Genomic DNA, 26,268 nt, shown 5'->3' on the forward strand with positions numbered 1-26,268 from the left:
TCACAGGATATCTTTGTGCCTTGGGGCCTTTGCACATGTTACTGCCTCTGTCTGGAATACTCTTCTCCAAATACCCACAGGACTCACTCTCTCACCAACTTCAAACCATACCTCAAATGTAATCTTCTTAGCAAGATGTTTCCTGACCATTCTATTTAAAATGGCAACCTAGTATTCTTCCTGCCTTCCTAAATAATTTACTCCAAAGCCCAGAAAGGTAAACATTCATGCAGGGTAGAGTTAAGGGGCAGCAAACCTGTGCAATACATAAGAAGCGATGGGATGAGGAGGCCTTCAATGCATGGGCCACTGTCAGAGGAAGCTTGAAGTCAGATGTCAAGATCTAAAAAGGAAAAGATGAGTGGAGAGTGAAGAGTTCAGTCATGAGGAAGTGAGAGCCGGTAGCAGCATCAGGAAACTGGTTATATTCAGCAAGAAGTGATCTAATACAAAAACATGTTAAAAGTAATGGCAGCCAAGTTTCTACTGGGGGAGAAGGGATTTACAAATATGGAAAAGGAGAAAACTAAAATGAACTGTGGTGTTGGACTGGAGCTGGAAGCTAATATTAACTCGTGCTTTCAGTATATTAGATATAGAAATAAACATGTATGTAAATGTATATATGTATATGTGCGTATAATCATACATATAATCCCAGCTCTGTTCATTAAAAAGATCTGGGGGCAGCAAACTCTTACTGGCTACAAGTATATCTAGCACTCAGATCTTAGTTTCAAAATATTCAATGTCATTTTCCACTTACAGGGTCCAGGGTCTTTGAAAGTGATAGATTACAGGGAAGGGCAGAGAAATTACAAGATAAACCTGAAGCACCTAACATGCCAGAGAGAAGAAAGTGCTCAAAGATGAGGTTTTGTCAAAATGACATGGATGCCAGCTTGAAAGTGACCCCACTGGCCAAATATGGGAAAATTTGAGCAAGAAATTGAATGCTAAAAAAAAATATAACCTGCTGAATAAAACAAAATTCATGAGTTCACCCTGATATAAAGTTTTAAGATAACAAATAAATGGAGAGAAGGGAAAGATTTTTCTCTATAGCAGAATGATGACTAATAAATGTAGTGAAACTCATGGACCATCATAGTAATAATCAAGCAAGAAATATAGACAGATGCTAAATCTAGTGGATGAAAGTCAATGCAAAATGGGATATTTACATACTCTCAAAATACCTGCCCATAAAATGCGTTTTTAATTACAAAAGGAAAAAGAGTAATTTTACAGTGGTGATGCCTGACTTCTTAATGAAGTGATCAAAATTAACATTATCAATTATGAGACAAACTGAAATCACCTATCACTTGACAGGATAAAATAAGAACACAACTTTACTTATGTTGCATTTTACCAAAAATGTATAATTGGAATTTAACCATCAGGAATCATCAGATAAATCCATATACAAGGACACTCTACAAAATGTTCAGCCAGAAATCTTCACAAGGGTCAAGGTTGAAAGTCAAAGAAACATCAAAAAACTGTGCTTTTTTCCCAGCCTCATTGAAATATACTTGACAAATAAAATTGTAAGATATTTAAAGTGTGCAACATAATAATTTGATATACGTATACATTGTGAAAGGATTCCCCCATCAATGAAAAACTGTTTTTGATTGAAGGACACTAAAAAGACACGACAACTAAATGTAATATGTGTTTCTAGATGAAGTCCTATTGCATAAAGAACATTACTAGGACAACTGATGAAATGAGATGAGATGGCAGTAAAGGATCAGTGCTAATATCCTAATTCTTATGGCTCTGCTATGGTTGTGTAGGACAAAGTTGTTGTTTGTAGTTATGCAGTCAAGAGTGATAGCCACTTCCTCTAAAATGGTTCATATAAACAGTAATTTCTTATATCCTTTTTTTTTTCTGTAAGTTTAAAGTAATTTCTAAATAAATATGTAAATGATGGCTTCCCAGGTGATGCAGTTGTAAAGAATCCACCTGTCAATGTAGGAGACGCAAGAGACATGGGTTGGATTCCTGTGTCCAGAAGATCCCCTGGAGTAGAAAATAGCAACCCACTCCAGTATTCTTGCCTGAGAAACCACATGCACAGAGGAGCCAAGTGGGCTACAGTCCATGGGTCGCAAAGAGTCGACATGACCGAGCATCCATGTGTGCTCCACGTGTGTTCCATGTAAACAGCATTATGAATCCATCTAACACATTCCCCATTCTCTGTTCCGCTTTATTTGTCTCCAGAGCACTTCTCAACATCTGATACACAACACATTTTACTTACCACTGAATATAGGCTACATGGATTTTTGTATTACTTTTCCTTCTGTTTTCTAGCACCTTCCACAGTATCTGGTCCACAAATGATGCTCTATAGGTATGTGTCCAATGAATCGAATTTTCCTGTCCTCAGGAGCAGATTGCCTGTGAGCTGCTGCTAAAACAAGTACATAATTGCAGCAAACCAGTTAGCAGGCATAGATCTGCTTGATGACATATATAGAAAAAGAAACTCTTCTCGAAAGAAAACACTTTCTGCCGAAGTGCAGATATACCTATTCCTAGACAAACCTTGATTCACCATAAAGGACAGTTTAGCCCCTTAGAGCCACAGATTCCCGAACTCCTCTAATTTCCTTGGTAGTTTTGTGTAACAAAGTGGCCCATGGCAGTTTTTTTCCAGAACAAAGAAACAGTCTGCTTCTGACTCACAGATACAGAGATCTAACTAGTGGATATCAGTGGGAGAGGGAAGGGCGCATGGGCAAGATAAAGGTAGGGGATAAAGAGGTACAAACTAGTATGCATTAAAATAAACTACAAAGATATATTGTACAGCATAGGGAATGTAGCCTATACTTTAGAACAACTTTAAATGGAGTGTAATCTACAAAAATATTCAACATCACTATGTTGTATACCTGAAACTAATATAATATTGTAAATCAACTGTACTTCAGTGAAATAAAGAATTAATTAATTTTAAAAAGAAAGTCTGAAGTCTTCTTCTAAGTCAATTCAAGCTATCTCTTTTTTAAGCCAGATTTTTATTTAAAAAAAAAAGTTTCTGGGCTTAAATGGACAATTACTTGTTTTCTCTTCTACTAATCCCATCAAACTTCTCAACATTCTTAGAGCAAATTTAAGTCAAGACATCTTGTTCAAACATCTGTTGAGATTTTGAAGTGTACACTGGGAAAAGTCATATAAAATTTCCATTTGAAAGAGCAGTATTAATCTGAAATGTTTTTTACTTTATTTGTATTTTCCTTATTAGTCATACAGTTCTCCAGAATTTAGTTAAATATGAGAATATTATGAGAGGCAGCAGGAGTATTACAGTATGTCTTATAAGAATATGAGTCTTATAGTCAGAAAGACAGAGATTCATTTCAGGTTTACCAATCATTAGCAGTATAATCACAAGCAGGTTATTTAAATTTTCTAAGCATCTGTTTCTTTATTATAAAACTGGTATGATAATGATGATGCCTACCTTATAGGCTAATTTAAAGATAAAAAAGTACATAAAGCACAAGGCCAGCCCATTGTGAGGAACATATAAAAGTTAGCTTTTATCTTTTGTAAATGTCATTTAAATGTAAAGTCCATATATTAAATATAAATATACAATAAACCTAATGGAAAGAAAATATATAACTTGTGTTTTTTCCTTCTAAGTTTCATTCTGGTAAATTTTATTCATGCAATCTCATTTTCTGTAACTCACATTAACATATCCTTGAAAAACATCATAGTGATATAAAGGTAAAAATGTAGCTTTGACTACATTGTTAATATTTATGGAAAGCTCCAACTGTATGTAGAAATTAAATTATTTCAGCTTGAAATTGACTTGTAAGACATGACATTTCATTTTCATTTGCACACATTTTGTCTCTAACAGATTAAATAATTTCCCAAATCAGCTTGAATTTGTCATATCTGTTTATAGCTAAAGGTAACAGCCAAATTGTTTGGGGCTAATTTACATAGTAAGTATAGTGAAATTTTTATTTTATATAAAATATCAGGTATAAATATTATTTCAACAAAATGCTAAAGAAGTTAATAATGTAACTTAACTATATGATCTATGTACATTTGTATTCAAATGTCATTAAAATGTTAATTTAAAAAAAAACAACAACCAAGTGTTACATTGGCTGCTCTTTTCTCTTTTTCAGTTAACATGGTTAATTAGTCTTATACTAAATCTGGTTTCGTAAAGCTAGCACCAGTTTTTCCAAAATCACTTAACTTTAAAGTTGAATGAAGAAAATATTTCCAATCCTGGAAAATAAGAAAGAGTAGAAAACTCACACTTCCCAATCTCCAAATGTACTACAAAGCAATGGAAATCAAGACAGTCAGTCAGTTCACTCGCTCAGTCATGTCCGACTCTTTGCGACCTCGTGAACCACAGCACACCAGGCCTCCCTGTCCATCACCAACTCCCAGAGTGCACCCAAACTCATGTCCATTGAATCAGTGATGCCATCCAACCAGTTCATCCTCTGTCGTTCCCTTCTCCTCCTGCCCTCACTCTTTGCCAACATCAGGGTCTTTTCAAATGAGTCAGTTCTTCGCATCAGGAGGCCAAAGTATTGGAGTTTCAGCTTCAACATCAGTCCTTCCAATGAACACCCAGGACTGATCTCCTTTAGGATAGACTGGTTGGATCTCTTTGCAGTCCAAGGGACTCTCAAGAGTCTTCTCCAACACCACAGTTCAAAAGTATCAATTCTTCGGTGCTCAGCTTTCTTTATAGTCCAACTCGTACATCCATACATGACTACTGGAAAAACCATAGCCTTGACTAAACAGACCTTTGTTGACAAATGTCTCTGCTTTTTAATCAAGACAGTGTGGTATTAGAAAAAGATAAATACTGATAGCTCACTGGAATAGAATTGAGAATCCAGAACTAAACATATACATCTGTGGGTCAACTGATTTTTGACAAGGTTGTCAAGAACATTCAATGGGGAAGGAATAATTTTTTCAACAAATGGTGCTGGGACAACTGGATGGCCACGTACAAAAGAATTGTCTTCTGGTATTACAAAATCTGGGCTTTCCTGATAGCTTAACTGGTAAAGAATTTGCCTGCAATGCAGGAGACCCTGGTTTGATTCCTGGGTCAGGAAGACCCCCTGGAGAAGGGATAGGGTACCCACTCCAGCAGTCTTGGGCTTCCCTGGTGGCTCAGATGGTAAAGAAACCACGTGCAATGCGGGAGACCTGGGTTCCATCCCTGGGTTGGGAAGATCCTCTGGAGGAGGGCATGGCAACCCACCCCAGACAGAGGAGCCTGACAGGTTACAGTCCATGGGGACTCAAAGAGTCAGACACGAGTGAGCGACTAAGCACAGCACATCACAAAGTCTAACATTTCCTGTGCTGCATTGACTTCTTTGAGCCTTGAAGGGCCCCAACGTCTTAAGCATAAGATTCCTTGTTCTTGTGAGATATGCCCCCCACCCTGCAGGAAAGGTTTCCCATCTGACTAGTTTCTCTGTCAGCTGCACCGATACAACACACTCCGTCCTCAGTTTAATGGGCTTTATCTCCTTGCCAGTCCATGAAATTTAAACAAGCCAATCACAAACAAGCCAGTGATCTCCCATGGGAGCCAGGGATCACCTCATCCTCTGGATATTCCAAAGTGTGACTCCCACAGCCTCTGGTTATCCTTACTATTCTCAAGTGCAGCCCCCATGTGGCCTTGTATGATATGCTGTGTCGTCCTCTGGGGCTGCAAGCATGATTGACTAATAATCTTCTATTGGATTTCATCTGTCCAGTGCTAGATATCATGAACTCAGCCATCTCGTACTATTTATGATAGAGGATACCTCCCTCACCAACTAGGTAAATAGTAGGTGATCAAAACATCTTTACCTCACAACAGATACCAAACAATTCAAACTGGATCAAAGTCCCTAAATGTAAAAGCTAAAACTATAAAGTTCATAGAAAACACAGTATTTGACAAAGAATTCTTAAATATGACACTAAAATCATGAGCAACAGAAGAAAAAAAAATAAACAACTTCATTAAAATTAAAAGGATTTTTAAATACTTATTTATTGATTCGGCTGCACCAGGTCTTAGTCGTGGCACATGGGATCTTCAGTCTCTGTTACGGCATGGGGGATCTTTAGTTGTGGCATTCGAGCTCTTAGTTGCAGCATGGGGGATCTAGTTCCCAACCAGGGATCAAACTGGGGCCCCCTGCATTGGGAGTGTGGAGTCTTAGCCACTGGACCACCAGGGAAGTCCAAAATTTAAAATTTTTGTGCTTCAAAAGACACCATTAAAAAAGTAAAAAACACAACACATATAATACAACAAAAGAAAATACTTTTAAATCATATATGTGATAAGGACCTTATATCTAGGTTATGTAAAGAATTATTACAGCTCATTTAACAAAAAAAAAGAGAACCCAATTTTTAAAATGAGCATTTCTCTAAAGAAGATATAAAAACAGCCAATAAGCATATGGAAAGATTCTCAATATCATTAGTCAACAGAAAGGTACAAATCGAAAACAAAATGAGATACCACTTCACACCCACTGAGATGGCAAGAATTAATAGGTCAGATAATAACAGAGGCTGATGAGGATGTAGAGAAATCAGAGCACTCACACACTGTTGATGAGACTATAAAATAATTCAGTCACTTTGGAAAACATTCTAGTAGTTTCTCAAATGATTAAACATAGAGCTACCACATGACCCAGCAATTCAACTTTTAGATATACACCCCAGAACAATGAAATATATGCCAACACAAAAACTTGTGTAGGAATACTTACAGCAGCATTAATCATAGTAGACAAAATGTGTGGGGGGGAACCGAAATATCAATCAGTGGACAAATTCAGAAATAAAGAGTAGTATATTCATACAATGAAATATTATTTGGCCATAAAAAGAAGAAGTACTGATATATAGTACAGCTTGTTGTTGTTGCTAAGTTGCTAAGTCATGTCTGACTCTTTGCAACCTCACAGACTGAAGCAAGCCAGCTCCTCTGTCCTCTATTATCTCCCGGAGTTTGCTCAGATTCATGTCCATTGAGTCAGTGATGCTATCTAACTATATCATCCTCTGCCACTCCCTTCTCCTTTTGCTTTCAATCTTTCCCAACATTGGGGTCTTTTCCAATGAGTCAAATCAGGTGGCCAAACTGACTGTTCAGCAACAATCCTTTCAATGAATATTCAAGGCTGATTTCCTTTAGGATTGACTGGCTTGATCTCCTTGCAGTCCAAGTGACGCTCAAGAGTCTTCTCCAGAACCACAATTCAAAAGCTTCCATTCTTCAGCTCTCTGTCTTCTGTATGGTCCAACTCTCACATCTGTACATAACTACTGGAAAAACCATAGCTTTGACTATATGGACCTTTGTCAGAAAGCAATCTCTGATTTGAATACGCTGCCTTAGGTTTGTCATAGCTTTTCATCCAAGGAGCAAGATTCTTTCCCATTTCATGGCTGTAGTCACCATCTTCAGCAATTTTGGAGCCCAAGAAAATAAACTCTGTCACAGCTTCCACTTTTTCCCCTTCTATTTGTCATGAAGTGATGGGACAAGATGCCATGATCTCAGTGTTTTGAATGTTATTTTCACACCAGCTTTTTCACTTTCCTCTTTCACCCTCATCAAGAGGCTCTTTAGCGCCTCTTCACTTTCTGCCATTAGAGTGGTATCATCTGCATATCTGAGTCTGTTAATATTTATCCCGGCAATCTTGATTCCAGCTTGTGAGTAATCCAGCCTCGTATTTCACATGAGGTACTCTGCATAGAAGTTAAACAAGCAGGGTGACAATATACAGCCTTGTTGAACTCCTTTTCCAATTTTGAAGCAATCAATTGTTCCATGTTCAGTTCTAACTGTTGCTTCTTGACCCACATACAGGTTTCTCAGAAGAGGGGTAAGGTGGTCTGGTACTCTCACCTTCTCAAGAATTTTCCCCCAGTTTGCTGTGATCTACACAAAGGCTTTAGCATAGTCAGTGAAGCAGAAGTAGATGTTTTTCTGCAACTCCCTTGCTGTCTCCATGTTCCAAGGAATGTTGACAATTTGATTTCTGCTTCCTCTGCCTCTTCTAAACCTAGCTTATACATCTTGAAATTCTCTAAGTACTGCTGAAGCCTAGCTTGAAGGATTTTGAGCATAACCTTGCCAACATGTGAAATGAGCACAAGTATATGGTCGTTTGTACATTTTGGGGTACAGCTTGAAAAGTGTTAGTCGCTCAGTCATCTCCAACTCTTTGTGACTGTGTGGATTGCAGCCCGTCAGGTTCTTCTGTTCATGAGATTTCCCAGGCAAGAATTTTGGAGTCGGTTGCCATTCCCTTCTCCAGGGGATGTTGCTGGTTCGATTCCTGTGTTGGGAAGATCCACCGGCGAAGGGGTAGGCAACCCACTCCAGTATTCTTGGGCTTCCCTAGTGGCCCAGCTGGTAAAGAATGTGCCTGCTATGCGGGAGACCTGGGTTCCATCCCTTGGTTGGGAAGATCCCCTGGAGAAGGGAAGGGCTACTTATTCCAGTATTCTGACCTGGGGAATTCCATAGACTACAGTCCATGGGGTTGCAAAGAGTCAGACATGTCTGAGCGAGTTTCACTCCTGTATTGCAGGCAGATTCTTTACTGTCTGAGCCACCAAGGAAGCCTTTTGGTACAACTCAGATTAATCTTAAAAAAACATGCTAAGTGAAAAAAGTTAGTCACAAAAGCCTCCATATTATATGATTCCATTCATATGAAAGACCAGAATAGGCAATCTATAGAGGCAGAAGGTAAATTACTGGTTGCTTAGAGCTAAGAAAGTTATGGGGGAGCAGGATGATAATAGCTAAAGGCTACAGAGTTATTTCCTGAGGTAAAAAAAATGTTCTAAAATTGAATGTGGTGACAGTTGCACATCTCTGTGAACATATGAAAAATCATGAAATTATACACTTTACAAGGATGAATTGTATAGTATGAAAATCATATCTCAATAAAACTGTTTAAAATATATACTGGCTACTACCAGAAGAGTACTACATTATATTCAAGAAGATTGACACAAATACACAGATGACTTATCTGTAATAGATAGTTTTTTTTTTTTTAAAGTAAGCAAATTTGGTATTATTCCTTGCTTGGAAATAATTATGTTTTCCTATAAAATATTACTTGATGCTAGTATACCAAAAGGATTGAGTTGGATGATCCACTGGTCTGAATAAATACATCATTTTGTGTTTTTTATATTATAAGTAAAAGGGGGGGGATGGATAGAATTTTTAGAATGTAAGCTCTGAGTAGAATGAACCTATTCTTTTTCCTCATTACAACTTCTCCTAGTTCCTTGAAACCATCATCCCTCTTCTGATTTTATTATAGTTGTCTCTTTGCAAAACTTAGACAGAGCTACCTAAAATGATGTTCTATTTAATCTTCAAGAAGCATGGTGGAGTCTGGATCGACCACTACTCTATTTGGTAACCCCTGGCAGATAGCAGCCTTCTCTGGGGCTCCTCAGGAAGCAACTCAAGTGCTGCCCACAAAAAATGAGTAACCCTTGGTGCCTCCATTCTGTCACACAATGATGAGCATGGACAAGGATGTGTTCTATCATTCGGACATCCTCAAGTGTTTCAGCACTCAGTCACTGCCCATTCCCCGTAAGTGACCCAGGAAGCTGTTGAAGGAGTTTATGTTCCAGTCAATCAAGCAATACAGCCCATGCTCCAGGATGTTGGAGTGAGGAGGTCAGGCAGAACCCTGGGCAGGTACAGATGGTGACTATATCCCAAAATGTCCTCCTAAATAACTCATGGTTAATTTGTCCTTTCTGTAGCCACCAAGCTAGCTGCAGGAGGATTCTTCTAACAATGCAAATGCATTTAAATTCTTGGCCTGGAAAAGTTTAACTGGATTTGAATCTCTTTACTATCTCAGAAAAAGTCCAATATTGCATTTGTCAGTGAAAAAAACTTTTTAAAATCATTTTTGAAACTGATTTCAATTCCTATAAATGTCCTAAAAATTCTATTTTAATTTTTATTATATACTTACTTATTATATCAATAATAACTATCAAGAATTTAAATGTATCATCACTTAAAAGTCTTAAGCAATAATGGCATATGGCTATTATAAAGGGAAAAAAATTCTGATATTAAAAATGATATGCTCAGAAAACAAGCTGAAATTTTTCATTAAGACATTTTAAAGGATTTTATTTAGAATTGCAAACAAATTCAAAAGTAATATCTTCTGTAGTATTTTCTATTCATTATTCTCACTAAGTATATGTTACTAAAATGTAAAATTGATAATATAAAATTTTTCCACCAAGACCCATATAGATGCCTCAAAATGCCACAAAAATTGTCATTACTTTGTCATTTTCCTGCCATTGACATGAAAAAATTTAGGAAGGCATTAGTTTAAATTCAAAGGCCAACCATTTTGAAGAAGCCCACATTAACAATATTTTCTCCTGCCCACATCTCCCCCATACTCCTGGACATTCTTGTTTACGTCTACTACTCCAATTTTCAAATCTATTTAACCTCTGGCCTTTATATGAATTCCCACTCCCAGGCTGCTATGTCTTGCTTTGAAATGTAATCAAACTGTAATATGGCTACACAATCCTTTCATATTTTTCAATAATTTCTATAGACTATTACCTAGTCAATAGAAAATGCATCCTCCTTTTTTAAGAAGAGTAAAACCATTTGTTATGAACTGAATAGTGTTCCCCTCAAATTCATATGCCCAAACCCTCAAAGTGACTGTATATTAATATACGGCCTTTAGCTAATGAAGGTTAAATGAGATCATAAGGGTAGAACCCTTATCTGGTAGGACTAGTGTTCTTATAAGAACAGGAAAAGACATCAGAGATTTCTCGGCGCGCACACACACACAAAATAAAGTTCATGAAAGAGAACAGGAAGAAAACAGTCTGCAAGCCAGAAAAAGATGTATTACCAGAAAATGAATTTTCTGGCACCTTGATCTTGGATGTCCAACCTCCAGAAGTGTAGGAAAACAAATTTCTGTTGTCTAAACCATCCAGTATGTGGTACACTGTTATGGCAACCCAAGCTCCACACTTGATCTGTTACTACATACTTTGCTGTGTGATTGCATACTATCTTCTTTATTTTCTTCTGAGGAAAAAACAAAAATGGGAACCAGAAACATCTCATCTCCAAAATAAATCCTTCCATTCGTTCTGCCTTCCACCAAAACTCCTCTTTGTTTTTCTTTCCCTTCTCTCTGGTATCAGCTACTTTGGGACACAGAATTATTAGTGAGATGGTTGTTTGGGAGGCAAGAAATCAAAGTAAAGAGAAATAAAGTTTAACTTAATGAAGGTAATTTTCATTCACACAATAGTGAACTATGAAGAATTCTCCTTGCTCTTCACCAAAGCCTTCTCTATGGTGATGAAAGCAGTTCTCTCTAGGTTCATTGTCACTCTCCCTCTGAGACTATTGGACTAACTGGTAGATTTCTGGACTTTGGCCTCCCTTTTTTAGGTTACACTCACTATCACCTTCTGTAATTAATTTCCATCTAGAGATAAGTGATATAATTATGAATTGGTAATATTTTTATTTACTGGAGAATATTAAGTTACAATTTAATTATATTACTGCTGTTTATATATGATATGATTACTTTACGCCTGGAGATTTTATCTACACTCACTGTCTCCATTTCCTCATTTTACACTCATCCCTCAACCTATTCCATAGAGATTGCTCTTTTTACAGTTCTCATGTTGCCAAATTTGATGGTTATTTTTTTTCTTATTGAAGTTTTCAGCAGCAATAGTACAATTCACCACCATCACCTCCATTCCTTCTTAAAACAGTCTCCTCTATCCATGTTCAGTACACTACACTCTGTGTTACCACCTGGATCTTAGTCTCCTTTCCTGTTCTATCTTCTCTACAAAGTCCCTAAATGTTGGAGTGCCTCCAAATCAGCACAGGACTTCTTTACTTCTGTATCTGCACACTCTCCCTATGTTTCCTTAACCACTACCTTATCTTACAATATATTGACATGTTGATGCCTCATAAGTGTCATCATGTATATCTCTCCAGGTCTCCAGAACCACATATCTAAGTGCTTACTTGATATTTCCACTTGGATGTCCAACAAGTAAATCAAACTGTCTATCTAAACAGAATTCTTAATTTTCCCACAGATCTTGTTTCTTACCAGGTTTCTGATAGATCAGTAAAGGGTATAGCCACACAGTAGATGGCTCAAGCCAAAAACTAAAGAGTTATCCTTGATCCTAGTCTTTCTTTTCCTTCTTTAGTCAGTCAGTGTTAGCTGCTCACTTGTGTCTGACTCTGCAACCCCATGGACTGTAGCTCACCAGGCTCCTCTCTTCATGGGATTCTCCTGGCGAGAACACTGGAGTGGTAGCCATTCTGTTCTCCAGTGGATCTTCACAACCCAAGGATTAAACCTAGGTCTCCTATGTGGCAGGCAGATTCTTTACCACCACAGTCATCATCAAATCCTACTGCTACTAGATCCACATTGTATCTAAAATCTATCCTTTTCTCTCCATACTCATTTTTGTTGTTGTTGCTGTTTGTTTACTAAGTCGTGTCTGAATCTTTATGACACCATCGACTATCACCAATGAGGCCTCTCTGTCTATGGGATTTCTCAGGCAAGAACACTGGAGTAGGTTGCCATTTCCTTCTCCAGGGCATCTTTCCAGATCAGGGATCAAACTGTGTCTCCTGCACTGGCAGGTGATTCTTTACTGCTGAGCCACCAGGGAAACCCCTCAATACCCATTGCCACCCCCTTAATTCAAAGTCCACTATGTCTCACCAAGATTGTTAAAAAGTGTCTTGTAACTAGTCTCCTTGCCTTTGTTCTTGTCTTCTTCCATCCATAATCCAAACAGCAATCAGATTATTCTTTGTAAAACAAAAAGCAGATCATATCACTTACTGAATAAAAATCTATTATCAGAATAAAGTCCAAATTCTTTACCCTGGCCTGGCTCTTACCTCTTCTTCTACTTCTTTTTGTATCAATTTTCGCAAGGCTATACTCTGACCATATTGGCTTTATTTGGTTCCCCTTTGAAGCTTCAGGGCTTCCACGGTGGTTCAGACAATAAAGAATCTGCTGCAATGTAGGAGACCTGGGCTCGATTTCTGGGTCAGGAAGATCCCCTGGAGAAAGGAATGGCAATTCCCCCTCCATAATTCCTGCCTGGAGAATAATATGGAGAGAGGAGCCTGGTGGGCTACAGTCCATGGGGTAGCAAAGAGTTGGACATGACTGAGCGATTAACACTACTACTGCACTACTGCAACCTCAGTGTCGTTGTACTTGCTAACACTTGTGGCTATACAGCTATTCCAGCTCTTCCCTTGGCAGCTTATTCCTACTATATAACTTCCTCACAGAGAAATTTCCCTATGATTCAAATCAAAATACTTCCACCCGTTCTGTGCCCTCTCTCTTTGTTCTCTATCTAGTCATCCTGTTTATTCCCCTCATGGTAATTATCACAATCTAACATATTTACCTGTTCATCTGTCTCCTCCAATGAGAAGAGGGGCATTTTCTGTCTACATTTTCTGTCTCTGCATCCACAGTTTATGTCACTAGATAAATACTTACTGAATAAGTTGATAGATGAATAAATCAGTTCAGTTCAGTCGCTCAGTCGTGTCCGACTCTTTGCAACCCGATGAATTGCAGCACGCCAGGCCTCTCTGTCCATCACCAACTCCCGGAGTCCACCCAAACCCATGTCCATCGAGTCGGTGATGCCATCCAACCATCTCATCCTCTGTCGTCCCCTTCTCCTCCCGCCCCCAATCCTACCCAGCATTAGGGTCTTTTCCAATGAGTCAACCCTTCGCATGAGGTGGCCAAAGTATTGGAGCTTCAGCTTCAACATCAGACCTTCCAATGAACACCCAGGATTGATCTCCTTTAGGATGGATTGATTGGATCTCCTTGCAGTCCAAGGGACTCTCAAGAGTCTTCTCCAACACCACAGTTCAAAAGCATCAATTCTGCGGCGCTCAGCTTTCTTCACCGTCCAACTCTCACATCCATATATGACCACTGGAAAAACCATAGCCTTGACTAGACGGACTTTGGTTGGCAAAGTAATATCTCTGCTTTTAAACATGCTATCTAGGTTGGCCATAACCTTCCTTCCAAGGAGTAAGCGTCTTTTAATTTCATGGCTGCAGTCACCATCAGCGGTGATTCTGGAGCCCAAAAAAGTAAAGTCTGACACTGTTTCCACTGTTTCCCCATCTATTTCCCATGGAGTGACGGGACCAGATGCCATGATCTTAGTTTTCTGAACGTTGAGCTTTAAGCCAACTTTTTCACTCTCCTCCTTCACCTTCATCAAGAGGCTCTTTAGTTCTTCTTCACTTTCTGCCATAAGGGTGGTGTCATCCGCATATCTGAGGTTATTGATATTTCTCCCGGCAATCTTGATTCCAGCTTGTGTTTCTTCCAGCCCAGCGTTTCTCATGATGTACTCTGCATATAAGTTAAATAAGCAGGGTGACAATATACAGCCTTGACGTACTCCTTTGCCTATTTGGAACCAGTCTGTTGTTCCATGTCCAGTTCTAACTGTTGCTTCCTGACCTGCATACAGGTTTCTCAAGAGACAGGTCAGATGGTCTGGTATTCCCATCTCTTTCAGAATTTTCCACAGTTTATTGTGATCCACACAGTCAAAGGCTTTGGCATAGTCAATAAAGCAGAAATAGATGTTTTTCTGGAACTCTCTTGCTTTTTCAATGATCCAGCGGATATTGGCAATTTGATCTCTGGTTCCTCTGCCTTTTCTAAAACCAGCTTGAACATCTGGAAGTTCACGGTTCATGTATTGCTGAAGCCTGGCTTGGAGAATTTTGAGCATTACTTTACTAGCGTGTGAGATGAGTGCAATTGTGCGGTAGTTTGAGCATTCTTTGGCATTGCCTTTCTTTGGGATTGGAACGAAAACTGACCTTTTCCAGTCCTTTGGCCACTGCTGAGTTTTCCAAATTTGCTGGCATATTGAGTGCAGCACTTTCACAGCATCACCTTTGAGGATTTGAAATAGCTCAACTGGAATTCCATCACTTCCACTAGCTTTGTTCGTAGTGATGCTTTCTAAGGCCCACTTGACTTCACATTCCAGGATGTCTGGCTCTAGGTGAGTGATCACACCATCGTGATTATCTGGGTCGTGAAGATCTTTTTTGTACAGTTCTTCTGTGTATTCTTGCCACCTCTTCTTAACAGCTTCTGCTTCTGTTAGGTCCATACCATTTCTGTCCTTTATCGAGCCTATCTTTGCATGAAATGTTCCTTTGGTATCTCTAATTTTCTTGAAGAGGTCTCTAGTCTTTCCCAATCTGTTGTTTTCCTCTATTTGTTTGCACTGATCGCTGAGGAAGGCTTTCTTATCTCTCCTTGCTATTCTTTGGAACTCTGCATTCAGATGAGAATATCTTTCCTTTTCTCCTTTGCTTTTCGCTTCTCTTCTCTTCCCAGCTATCTGTAAGGCCTCCTCAGACAGCCATTTTGCTTTTTTGCATTTCTTTTCCATGGGGATTTTCTTTATCCCTGTCTCCTGTACAATGTCACGAACCTCTGTCCATAGTTCATCAGGCACTCTGTCTATCAGGTCTAGTCCCTAGATGAATAAATGATTAGACACTATTCTGTACCTATACTCTAGTAACTGATAAATTTGGAAATCCTTAGTTCATTCTCACATTTGCAGAGCTCAGAAAGAGAAATTTTTACAAGTGACTGATTTGCATTCATTGCTCATATATTCTCCAAAATTCTCAGAGAGTAACTGAGCTTAAAATTCTACATGTATTATATCCACTACCAAATGTACATGTATACATACTAACTAGAACCAAGAAAGTATTTGTTGCTAAATTTATAGTTCAAAAGCAGATCTGTTATCTTTGGGATCTAATTTATTTTCTAGGTTTCCTTCTAAATACCAGCTTTTATCATATTTATATTGATTTTATTTCCATAACTTTTCATATGTTTTAATATCTTAAACTGCCACAATTTCTTTGATATGTTATAATCCAACCAGCTGCTTATTAAACTACTTTGTCTTCTTCCTGTGGTAGTTCTTTGTGCTGTTTGCTAAATATTTCTGACCCTACCTTGTAAACACATGGTCAGTTGCTCTTCTCTGCCCACTTTGATTTGAGACAATACCATCCAACTTACACTGACTAATGAGAGGAAGGAACAGTGGCAGATGTCATTTTTAGTCTGATGGCTTAAGAATAACATTTCCTTCCCACTACTGTAGTGATTGTGTCAGGTGACCAATTACCTCAAATTTCCCAGAACTGAGTGATTCTCTAGGACACAGGAGTTCCAGATGAAAGATCAGAACAATACCAGAAACATTGTTCTGGTTTGACTGGGAAGCAGGGTTTTCAGTGCTAAGACTGGGAAATATCCAAACAAATGAGAAAAGGTGGGTTATCCTATGGTTTTGGAAGAAAGTATTTGGTTGAAATTTCCACTAGCTTTGATTCCTTAGTGACTACTATGAACAGAACCTCTTACCTAACTCACAGTAAGCATGTAGCATGAAAGAAAAACAAATTTGGTTTAGTAAGCCACTGACATTTGGGAGTTTCGTTTCTATGTTATAATCTAGCCTATCCTGAAAAATGTAAAAATTAGTACCTTCCAGTCAGGTGCTGCCAAAACAATTGTTGTTGTTGTTCAGTTGCCCAGTCATGTCCAACTCTTTTTGATCCCACAGATTGCAGCACGCCAGGCCTCCCTGTCCCTCATCATCTCCCGCAGTTTTCCCAAGTTCATGTCCATTGCATTGGTGATGCCAACCAGCCATCTCAACCTCTGATGCCCTTTTCTTCTGCCCTCAATCTTTCCCAGCATCATGGACTTTTCCAATGAGTCGGCTGTTCGCATCAGATGACTAAAATACTGGAGATTCGGCTTCAGCATCAGTCCTTCCAGTGAATATTTAGGGTTGAGCTCTCTTAAGATTGACTGGTTTGATCTCCTTGCTGTCCAAGGGACTTTCAGGAGTCTTTTCCAGCACCACAGTTTGAAGGCATCAATTCTTTGGCATTCTGCCTTCTTTACGGTCAAGCTCTCACAACTGTACATGGCCACTGGGAAGACCATAGCCTTGGCTATATGGACCTTTGTTGGCAGACTAATGTCTGTTTTTTAACACATTGTCTAGGTTTGTCACCCCTTTCCTGCTGAGAAGCAATTGTCTTCTGATTGCATGGCTGCAGTCACCATCCACAGTGATTTTAGAGCCCAAGAGGAAGAATCTGTCACTACTTCCACCTTTTCCCCTTCTATTTGTCTTGAAATAATTGGGCTGGATGCCACGATCTTAGTTTTTTTTAATATTTAGTTTTAAGCCAACTCTTTCACTCTCTTCCTTCACCCTCATCAAGAGGCACTTTAGTTCCTCTTCACTTTCTGCCGTTAGAGTGGTACCATCCACCTATCTGAGGTTGTTGATGTTTCTCCCACCATTCTTGATTGCAGCTTGTAAATCATCCAGCCCAGCATTTCTCATGATGGGCTCAGTGTATAGGTTAAACAAACAGGATGACAGCAGACAGCCCTGTTGTACTCCTTTCTCAATCCTGACCAATCAGTTGTTCCATACGGGGTTCTAACTGTTGCTTCTTGACCCGCATACAGGTTTCTCAGGAGATGAGTAAGATGGTCTGGTATTCCCATCTCTTTAAGAGCTTTCCACAGTTTGTTATGATCCACACAGTCAAAGGGTTTAGCATAGTCAATGAAACAGAGGTAGATTGTTTTCGGAATTCTCTTACTTTCTCTATAAACCAGTGAATGTTGACAATTTGATCTACAAATGTGACACTGGGTTCAGGCAACAGGTGAAGAGGAAAGTCTTTTCAGAGGCTGAAAATATGTTTGTCCAAAAACTATGCCATGGCAAAACATCTGGCAGACCTGTTCCCTGAAATAACTTGTATGGGAGATTATATACCTAACAAACTTGTGATCCTAAAGGAAAAGGTTGGAAAACGAAGGTTAGCAACACGTTCTAGTTGGCATTGCCTACATTCAATGAGATATCACAGGAAAATGAGAAGCTCATGAAAAGAATTGGCTGGTAAGAAGCAGAAATATATGATTTAGAGAGAAAACAGAAATTCAGTGATTTGTAGAGTTGAAAGCGGTAATTCTCCTCAAACTCAAATAGTAAAACAGCGAATTAAAACTGATTAAAACTGAGCCTCTGGCAAATATCAAAGCTAAGGTTTGTGCATAAATTGAGTTGGCACCCAGTAAATAGTTTCAGTTGGACAAAATGCCCCAAGGTAAATAAATTAAGGGTATGTTTCTGCTGTAGGAGTCTGATAAGTTGAAGGTACTCCAATTAAGGTGAAGCACCAAGAGATCATAATGAGATGAGAGTGAGAGTAATAGAAAGAAGAAGAAGGTGGTTAGAAAGAAAAGATATATAGTAAATGTATCTATGTCTTTAAAAGAGCTGCAGGTGTGTTATAGGCATATAAAAGTCACTGGAATCAGATTAAACACTTATTAAGTTTAAAAGAGCATTTTTCTGTCAAATAAATCATGAGCCTAGACTAGAAATATCTGAGACTGTTAGAGTCTTAGAACAACCCCTGGCCTCTAACTTTCCTCAGACAAAAAGCAGGTTCAAGAAAGGCTACTCAGCACCCAGGGAGGGCATATTCTCCAGTATTTATTTTAGATGAGACCAAGGGAAATACTGAAAAGTACTCTTTAAAAGAAAAGACCTAAGAAATACAGAGAACAATGGACTGAGCTGCATCTCCCAGAAGCTAGAATTACCCAATCAAGGGACGCTCCCTATCCCTAGGGAAGGGGATTCTCATAACATGGAGAGATTTTAGAGCCTTAATGGACCAGAGACTGATGTGTGTTCCTACTCTGTCTTCTTTCTGAATGGATATGTTTATTGGGACTATCTGGTCTCATATACGATTATATATTATATCATTGAGTATGTGGGAGGCAGAGAGTTCATCTCATAATTCTTAAGTCTCTAGATCAACAGGACATATGTTCAGACCTAGCATAGAAAAAACTACACTCACTCCTTGCTGTAGAAACTATTATGTATCATGTAGGGATCAATCTCAACTTTGAACATGACCCATATTGAAAACTTCCCACCAAGGAAAACATGTCAAACTTCATTAAATTCTATTCAGTTAAGCCATGAAGATGTGGGGTATTATGGAGTGAATGTTTATATTCCCCCAAAATGTGTATGTTAAAGCCCTAAAATCCAGTATGATAGTATTTGAGATGGGGCCTTTGGGAGATGATTGGGGTTAGGTCATGGGAGTGGGGCTCATGATGGCATTGTTGTTGTTTAGTCGCTAAGTCACATCTGACTCTTTTGTGACCCCATGGACTGTAGCCCGACAGGCTTCTCTGTCCATGGGATTCTCCAGGCAAAAAATACTAGAGTGAGTTGCATTTCCTTCTCCAGGGAATCTCCTCAAGCCAGGGATCAAACTTGCGTCCCCTGTGTCTCTTGCATTGGCAGGTGGATTCTTTACCATTGAGCTACCAGGGAAGTCCTCATGATGGCATTAGTGGCCTCATAAAGAGACACCAGGGAATTTGCTGTCTCTCCCTCTGGCATGTCATAACATAGAGAAGGCTACCTACCAGGAAGTGTTCTCACCAGAAACCAACCCTTGCAGGCACCTTAATCTCAGTCTTCCAGCTTTCAAAACTGCAAGAAAATACATTTCCTTTGTTTAAGCCACTATGTGTATGGTATTTTGTTATGGCAGCCTGAGATGACTAACATAGGGGGATTTTTCTGTTTTAACAAGTAATATTTCCCTAATAAACACATGTAGTCTAAATTATTTTTTAAATATCTTTTCAGTTGGACTTTGATTCCAATGTCTCCTCTCTCAAATTCACATGTACAAATATGCCAGATTAATCTTCCAAAAGCAAATCTCTTAATTTTATCCATCATAAATGTTTCTCTTCAACCACCATATAAAATCCACTCTTATCTTTTCTTCCTTTCTTGATCTGTCCTCAACACACATTTTAGTCTTATCTCTGACTACCAGCTTGCATACCTCATGCTAAAAACCTTATACCTTATATTCCTATTTATCACCATCCAAATATACCTTTTGTTTTCCTGTCTCCCAGAACATATATCAAAAGCAGGTATGAGCCATGAAACAAACACCAAAGTAATTAATTAAAGAACTGCATTTGAGTTCTCTTCCCTTTACACTCCCCTCCCCACTTCACCCCCTTATCCTCAGCCACCTTCCCATAAGCAGCATAAATCACCAGGAGATAATGAAAGCTGTGGTAGGGAGAAAGGATTATATTTCCTCTTCCATAAGGCCTGACATTTTAGCACAATAGTTAAGTTTGTGTGCTCTGGAGGTACCATTCCTGATTTCAAATCGCATTTCAGCAATTTGTGTTCTGTGTAACCATAATTTGCTTAACTTCTCTACTCCAATTTCTTCATCTGTTAACATAAGAATAAAAATACTCAAAGGCAATGAAAAGAGCAAGCTTACAGTTAAGGCAAATTTAAGCCATTCCCCCCAGGTTGTGGATTCTTAATGCCAGATCATTGTGCCTGTGGCGTCAGGACTCAAATGTTTGGCACCCCTTGATAAGCACAGCTGAAAATAGTGGTAAGAGGAAGGTGGTAAGAGGAAGGACTTTGGAGCTATGTAGATCTAGATTCAAATGCCTGCTTTTATAAGATGGTAGTGTGACTTACTCAACCAGCCTCCTTGAACTTTATTTTTTTGATATTGAAATTAGTAAAACAACAGCAGCCCCAAAGGACTGATGTGAGGAAAAAAAGTGAGATAACCAATATAAACAGCCTTGCACATTTAAACAAGAGCTCCCTTCCCTCCCCTCACTGTCCATTACAGAAAGCAAGAGCAAAATTAATCCTCCTAATACCTTAAGCTTTACTTTTTATCCCTAGCAGTCTGATTATTCAATGTTTCTCCATGTTCTTTGCTTTCTAAGCTTTTCTTTCCTAACATAGCATTTTATTAGGTTTATGCTTTTAAGAAGCAATATAAATTAGCTAAAATGTCTTTCTGTTTTCTTTCCAGTGAACTAATTCTCACTGCAATCTAAAAAATAAATAGCACTGTATTTCTTGCAATTTATGATCTGTGATCATGTTTACAAAGTGATATGCCAGCAAATACCAAACTGATTTTCTTCTTCTGGCAACATTTAGCTGAATTAAAAAATTATACTTATTTGAAAATCAACTTTAAAACTAGAATTAAAATTATATTTTATACCAATATGGACCAGCAGTATGATCTATTTTTGTTTCCTTGTTTATGGACCTAAAAATTAGTCATAGGCATACAGTTCTTATTTCTCCATATAGTAATTTATTCTCACTATCCATTAGGTCCTTTGTTTTATTCGCCTGCAGTAAGGAAACTAAAAGAAGAGGATATTTCCTGTTCATAGTCGTTTTGCTTCAATATGAAAAACAAGTCTATAAATTTATTCATGACTATTAGGCACTGTGGGATTCTACTAAGAAGGGGTATATCACCATATTATAATGATAAACTAAAAATGCCTATATACATTATTTTTCTAGAGTAATTCAAATTAGTAGCTTCCATGTAGAAACATCATATAAGGTATCTACATGGTAAACTCTCAGTAATTAGGGTTTTTCAATAGCTATTTTATTGATGTTTCATATATAAACCCTTGGGTGTTTATAAAAAACATTCTATTGCATTTTATTTTCATTTTAATAGCATCTAAGCACTTGAGTTTCCACTTCTAAACACTCATTCAAAATTCAACTATCATCTACAAATTAAGTTATACTATTACTCAGAAAATGTCTATAAATCAAAAGCCTCTGCAATCACATTATGTTCTATATATTCAATCAATGAATACTTGCAGGTCTATTAAGTGCAGACACTGTCAGGCCCTGGAGATACAAGGATAAACAAAACAGACATGGACACTCTTCTCGTGGATACAAAGAAAACCTCGGTGCAACAATCAAGATGTGTGAAATGGGGAAGCAGATTTACTTATAAAGTTTTTGTAGCCATCATAAATATAAAGTCCATGGCCATGTGTTATGAGAGACACAAAGGGGAAAAGAATTGCAGATTGAAAGTCACAGTCTGGATTTTTTTTTAACCTTCCTTTCTTTTCTCCTCTTCATTTTATTTTTTAAATAAAAGATTTAATAAGATTTCATTTTTTTAGACCAGATTTAGGTTCACAGAAAACTTGAGGGGAAGACAAAAAGATTTCCCATATAGCCCTTGCCCTACATATGCATAACCCCCCATCCCTATTATCAACACCCTCCACCAAAATGGTACATTTGTTACAACTGATGAACCTAAACTGACACATCACAATCATCCAAAGTCCACAGTTTTCATTATGGTTCACCCTTGCTATTCATCCTATGGGTCTGGACAAGTGTGTGATGACACATATCCACCTTTATGGTACCAAGCAGAGTATTTTCAGTGCCTTAAAAATCTTTTGTATTCTATTTACATATTCTTACCTCAATCCCTGGCAACTGCTGAACTTTTAACTGTCTCTACAGTTCTGTCTTTTTCAGAGTATCATACAGTTGGACTCATACGGTAATGGAGCCTTTTCAGGATGGCTTCTTTCATTCAGCAATATGTATTCAAGATTCTTCCATGTCTTTTCATGGGTTGATAGCTCATATCTTTTTAGTGCTGAATAATATTCAATTGTTATAGGATGTACCACAGTTTAATCCATTCACCTACTGAAGGACTTCTTGGTTTCTTTCAACTTTTGACAATTATTATTTGACAGCTGCTATAAATATCCATGTACAGTCTTTCTGCACAAGTTTACAACTCTCCTGGGTAAATATCAAGGAGAGGAATATCTGGCTCCTATAGTATGTTCAGTTATATAAGAAATTGCCACCCCACCAAGCTGTTTTCCGAAGTGGCTGTACAATTTTTTCTGGATTCTTGATTCTGTTTCGTTAATCTATGTCTTCTTTTCCAGCATGACACAATCTTGCTTACTATAGCTTTCTAGTAAGCCTTGAAGATGGGTACTGTCAGTTTTCCAACTTTATTCTCCTTCAATATTGTGTTGGTGATTCTGACTCTTTTGCATCTCCACAAAAACTTTAGAATCAGTTTGTCAATATCCACAAAAATAACTTACCAAGACTTTGATTGGGGCTACACTGAATCTATAGCATGTAAATACATTGCTGCATTGAATCCACAGCATATAAATGCATTGTTAGCATTATCTGAACAAACTGCTATCTGTTAAATTATGAAGGAAAATTAAACTTTTCATTTTACCTTCTTTTATTCCTTCTTCCATGTACTCCCTTTGAGTAAATCCAAGTTTCTGACCTACATTATTTCTCTTCTCTTAAAGAACTTCTTTTAACATTTCTTGCAAGGCAGATCTACTGGCAACGAATTCCATCAGCTTTTGTTTGAGAGTCATTATTTCTCCTTCACTTTTCAACAATTTTGCAGGGCACAGAATTCTGGGTAGATGCATTTTCTTTCTCAAAACATTTAAAATATTTCACTCCACTCTCATCTTGCTTGCATTGTTTCTGAGGGAAGCTAAATGTAATTCTTGTTCCTCTACAAGTAATTGTTTTTCCTCTGGCTTCTTTTAGGATTTTTTTTTTTTAATCCTTGACTTTTGGTAGTTTAAATTTAATATGCCTAGGGATAGGTTTTTTCTTTTTTGGCATTTACCTGCTCAGTGTCCTCATGGATCTGTGAGCTAGCTTATGACATTAATTTTGGCAAATTCTCAGTCATTATTATTCAAGTATTTCTTCAGCTCCTGTCTCTCTTTTTTCTCCTTCTATTTCCATTACACGTATGTGTGAAGTTGTTCCACACAACTTGCATATTCTTTTGTTTATTAGTCTTTGTTCTGTTTGCTTTCCAGTTTCCAAGGATCCTATTCATATATCCTCTAGCTCAGAGATTTCTTTCCTCAGTTCTGTCCAGTTTACACACAGCCCATCAAAGGCCCTCTTCATTTCTGTTATGGTGTTTTTGATCTCTTGAATTTATTTATTTATTTTTTTGGCTGGATAGTAACTAAAGTTCTATGTTATTCAAACCCTGTTCTCTTTTCTCTATATAATCCTGATTTTTTTACTTAGTTTCTAGTGAACAATTTGAAAGAAACACTTTATAAAAGAGCAGCAGTTTTCATATCTGTGTAAAAATCTCAAAGCATGTTGGGGACTTGATTCTGTTCAGCTAAATGGGGCATCATTTGTACTATCGTCACCCTCAAGAGTTGTTCATTGTGATCACCTCATCCCATTCTCTTTCCCCTCCCTAGATGTCCATTTCCTTCCTTCCAGCTACCTTAGATTTTAAGGAAAAACAAAACAAAAAACCAAAAAGAAAAGAAAATACTAGCAAATAGCTTAATGATAGGAAGAGGTTTTCAATTAGTCACTTTTTATTGATTTTATTATTCTACTATGAACTATAAGGAGAAAATGAACAAACATTTCCTATTTGAGTCCACTCAGTGCCGTGCTAGAATGAGTTCAACATCAGCTCTTAAGAGCTAATTCTTCTCTCACTTTTTCAACCTTTGATGATAAAAACAAGGTGGTACCTTAAACTTTGCCACAGTAGATGTATTAGTTTTCCCATTGCTCCTATAACAAATCACCATGAATTTAATGGCTTAAAACACAAAATGCTATCTCACAGGTATATTAGTTAGAATTCATTGGACTGAATTCCTTTTTGGAAGCTCTAAGAGAATTCATTTCCATAGGTTTCCCAGCTTCTTAGAAGCTTCCCACATCCCTTGGCTCATGATCTCCTTTCTCCATCTTTGAAGCCAGAAACATTGCATTTCTTTTATCATTCTTTTATAGTCACATCTCCCTCTGACTTTCCTCTTCAGACTCCCTCTTTCACTTTTAAGGATTCTTCAGATTACACTGGACTCTGAATAATCCAGGATAATGTCCCTATTTTAAAGTCAGCTGATTACCAACAGTAATTTCATGTGCAATTTTACTTCTCCTTTGCCATATAAACAAATTTATTCTTAGGTTCCAGGGATTAATAGGTGGACTACTCTAGGGGAAGGCCTTCATCTGCCAACCACAGAAATCTGCAAACGCTACAAATCAGGATTTTCCCCTCTGGAGAGCTGGTTGTTAAACATTTACCTGCACACCACTGCTTCAAGAGGGCTGCTAAGTCGCTTCAGTCGTGTCCGACTCTGTGCGACCCCATAGACGGCAGCCCACCAGGCTCCGCCGTCCCTGGGATTCTTCAGCCAAGAACACTGGAGTGGGTTGCCATTTCCTTCTCCAATGCATGAAAGTAAAAAGTGAGAGTGAAGTCTCTCAGTCGTGTCCGACTCTTCGCGACCCCATGGACTGCAGCCTACCAGGCTCCTCCGTCCATGGGAGTTTCCAGGCAAGAGTACTGGAGTGGGGTGCCATTGCCTTCTCCAGCTTCAGGAGGGAACATGAGACAAATGCCGTATGAAAACGATAGGATTTAACAATTTAGCAATTTAACAAGATTCTCCTAACAAAGTTGCTTTGTAATTTAAGATGTTGAAATACACTATATAACAAGGAAGGATAAATTACTTTTTGACCAGTCTAAAGCAAATTAACTTTGTAAAGTGTCCTTATTTAGGATGGATCATAATGGAGTCTGAAAATCTTGTATAGTATTAACTCTTTTCCTAGAAAAGCTCTGGTTAGAAACAAACAGAAAAGCTTAGTATAAAGTATACAAGCTGCTGCCTTTTAAGATTAAAAAAACAATAGCAGGGAAAAAGACTTGAGATAAATTTTTCCAGATGCTATTTATCATTCAACCAGCATCAAAAAATTCTTTCAATATCAAGCATGGATTAACTCAGTATCATTTTCAACTGAGGAGAAATGACCTACATAACAAGATTTTAATTCACGGAGTCATAATGCAAATCAGAGAGGGTGGAACATTATTATGGCATGCTATGTGGGCAAGCATTGCTTGAGCAAACCTAGGGAGAAACATAAATCACACTTCTTAGACTTATAGCTCTGGTATAAAAGGGGAGTCACCTTGAAATCAGTGATATTTACAAT

The 26,268-nt window shown here is 38.1% G+C and overlaps 1 protein-coding gene across 1 annotated transcript in view; it reads right to left on the reverse strand.

Annotated features, from left to right (window-relative positions):
• The window catches only part of COXFA4 (cytochrome c oxidase associated subunit FA4), a 298,091-nt gene that overhangs the window by 259,480 nt on the left and 12,343 nt on the right, over nt 1–26,268 (reverse strand). Inside the window, exon 4 of the mRNA XM_081535365.1 lies at nt 257–343. Within this exon, the coding sequence (XP_081391491.1) occupies nt 257–343 (87 nt within the window). The remainder of the gene's footprint in view (nt 1–256; nt 344–26,268) is intronic.

The sequence above is a fragment of the Giraffa tippelskirchi genome, chromosome 10 (assembly GCF_054371585.1).
Source record: "Giraffa tippelskirchi isolate mGirTip1 chromosome 10, T2T-mGirTip1v1.2.pri, whole genome shotgun sequence".
NCBI lineage: Eukaryota > Metazoa > Chordata > Mammalia > Artiodactyla > Giraffidae > Giraffa > Giraffa tippelskirchi.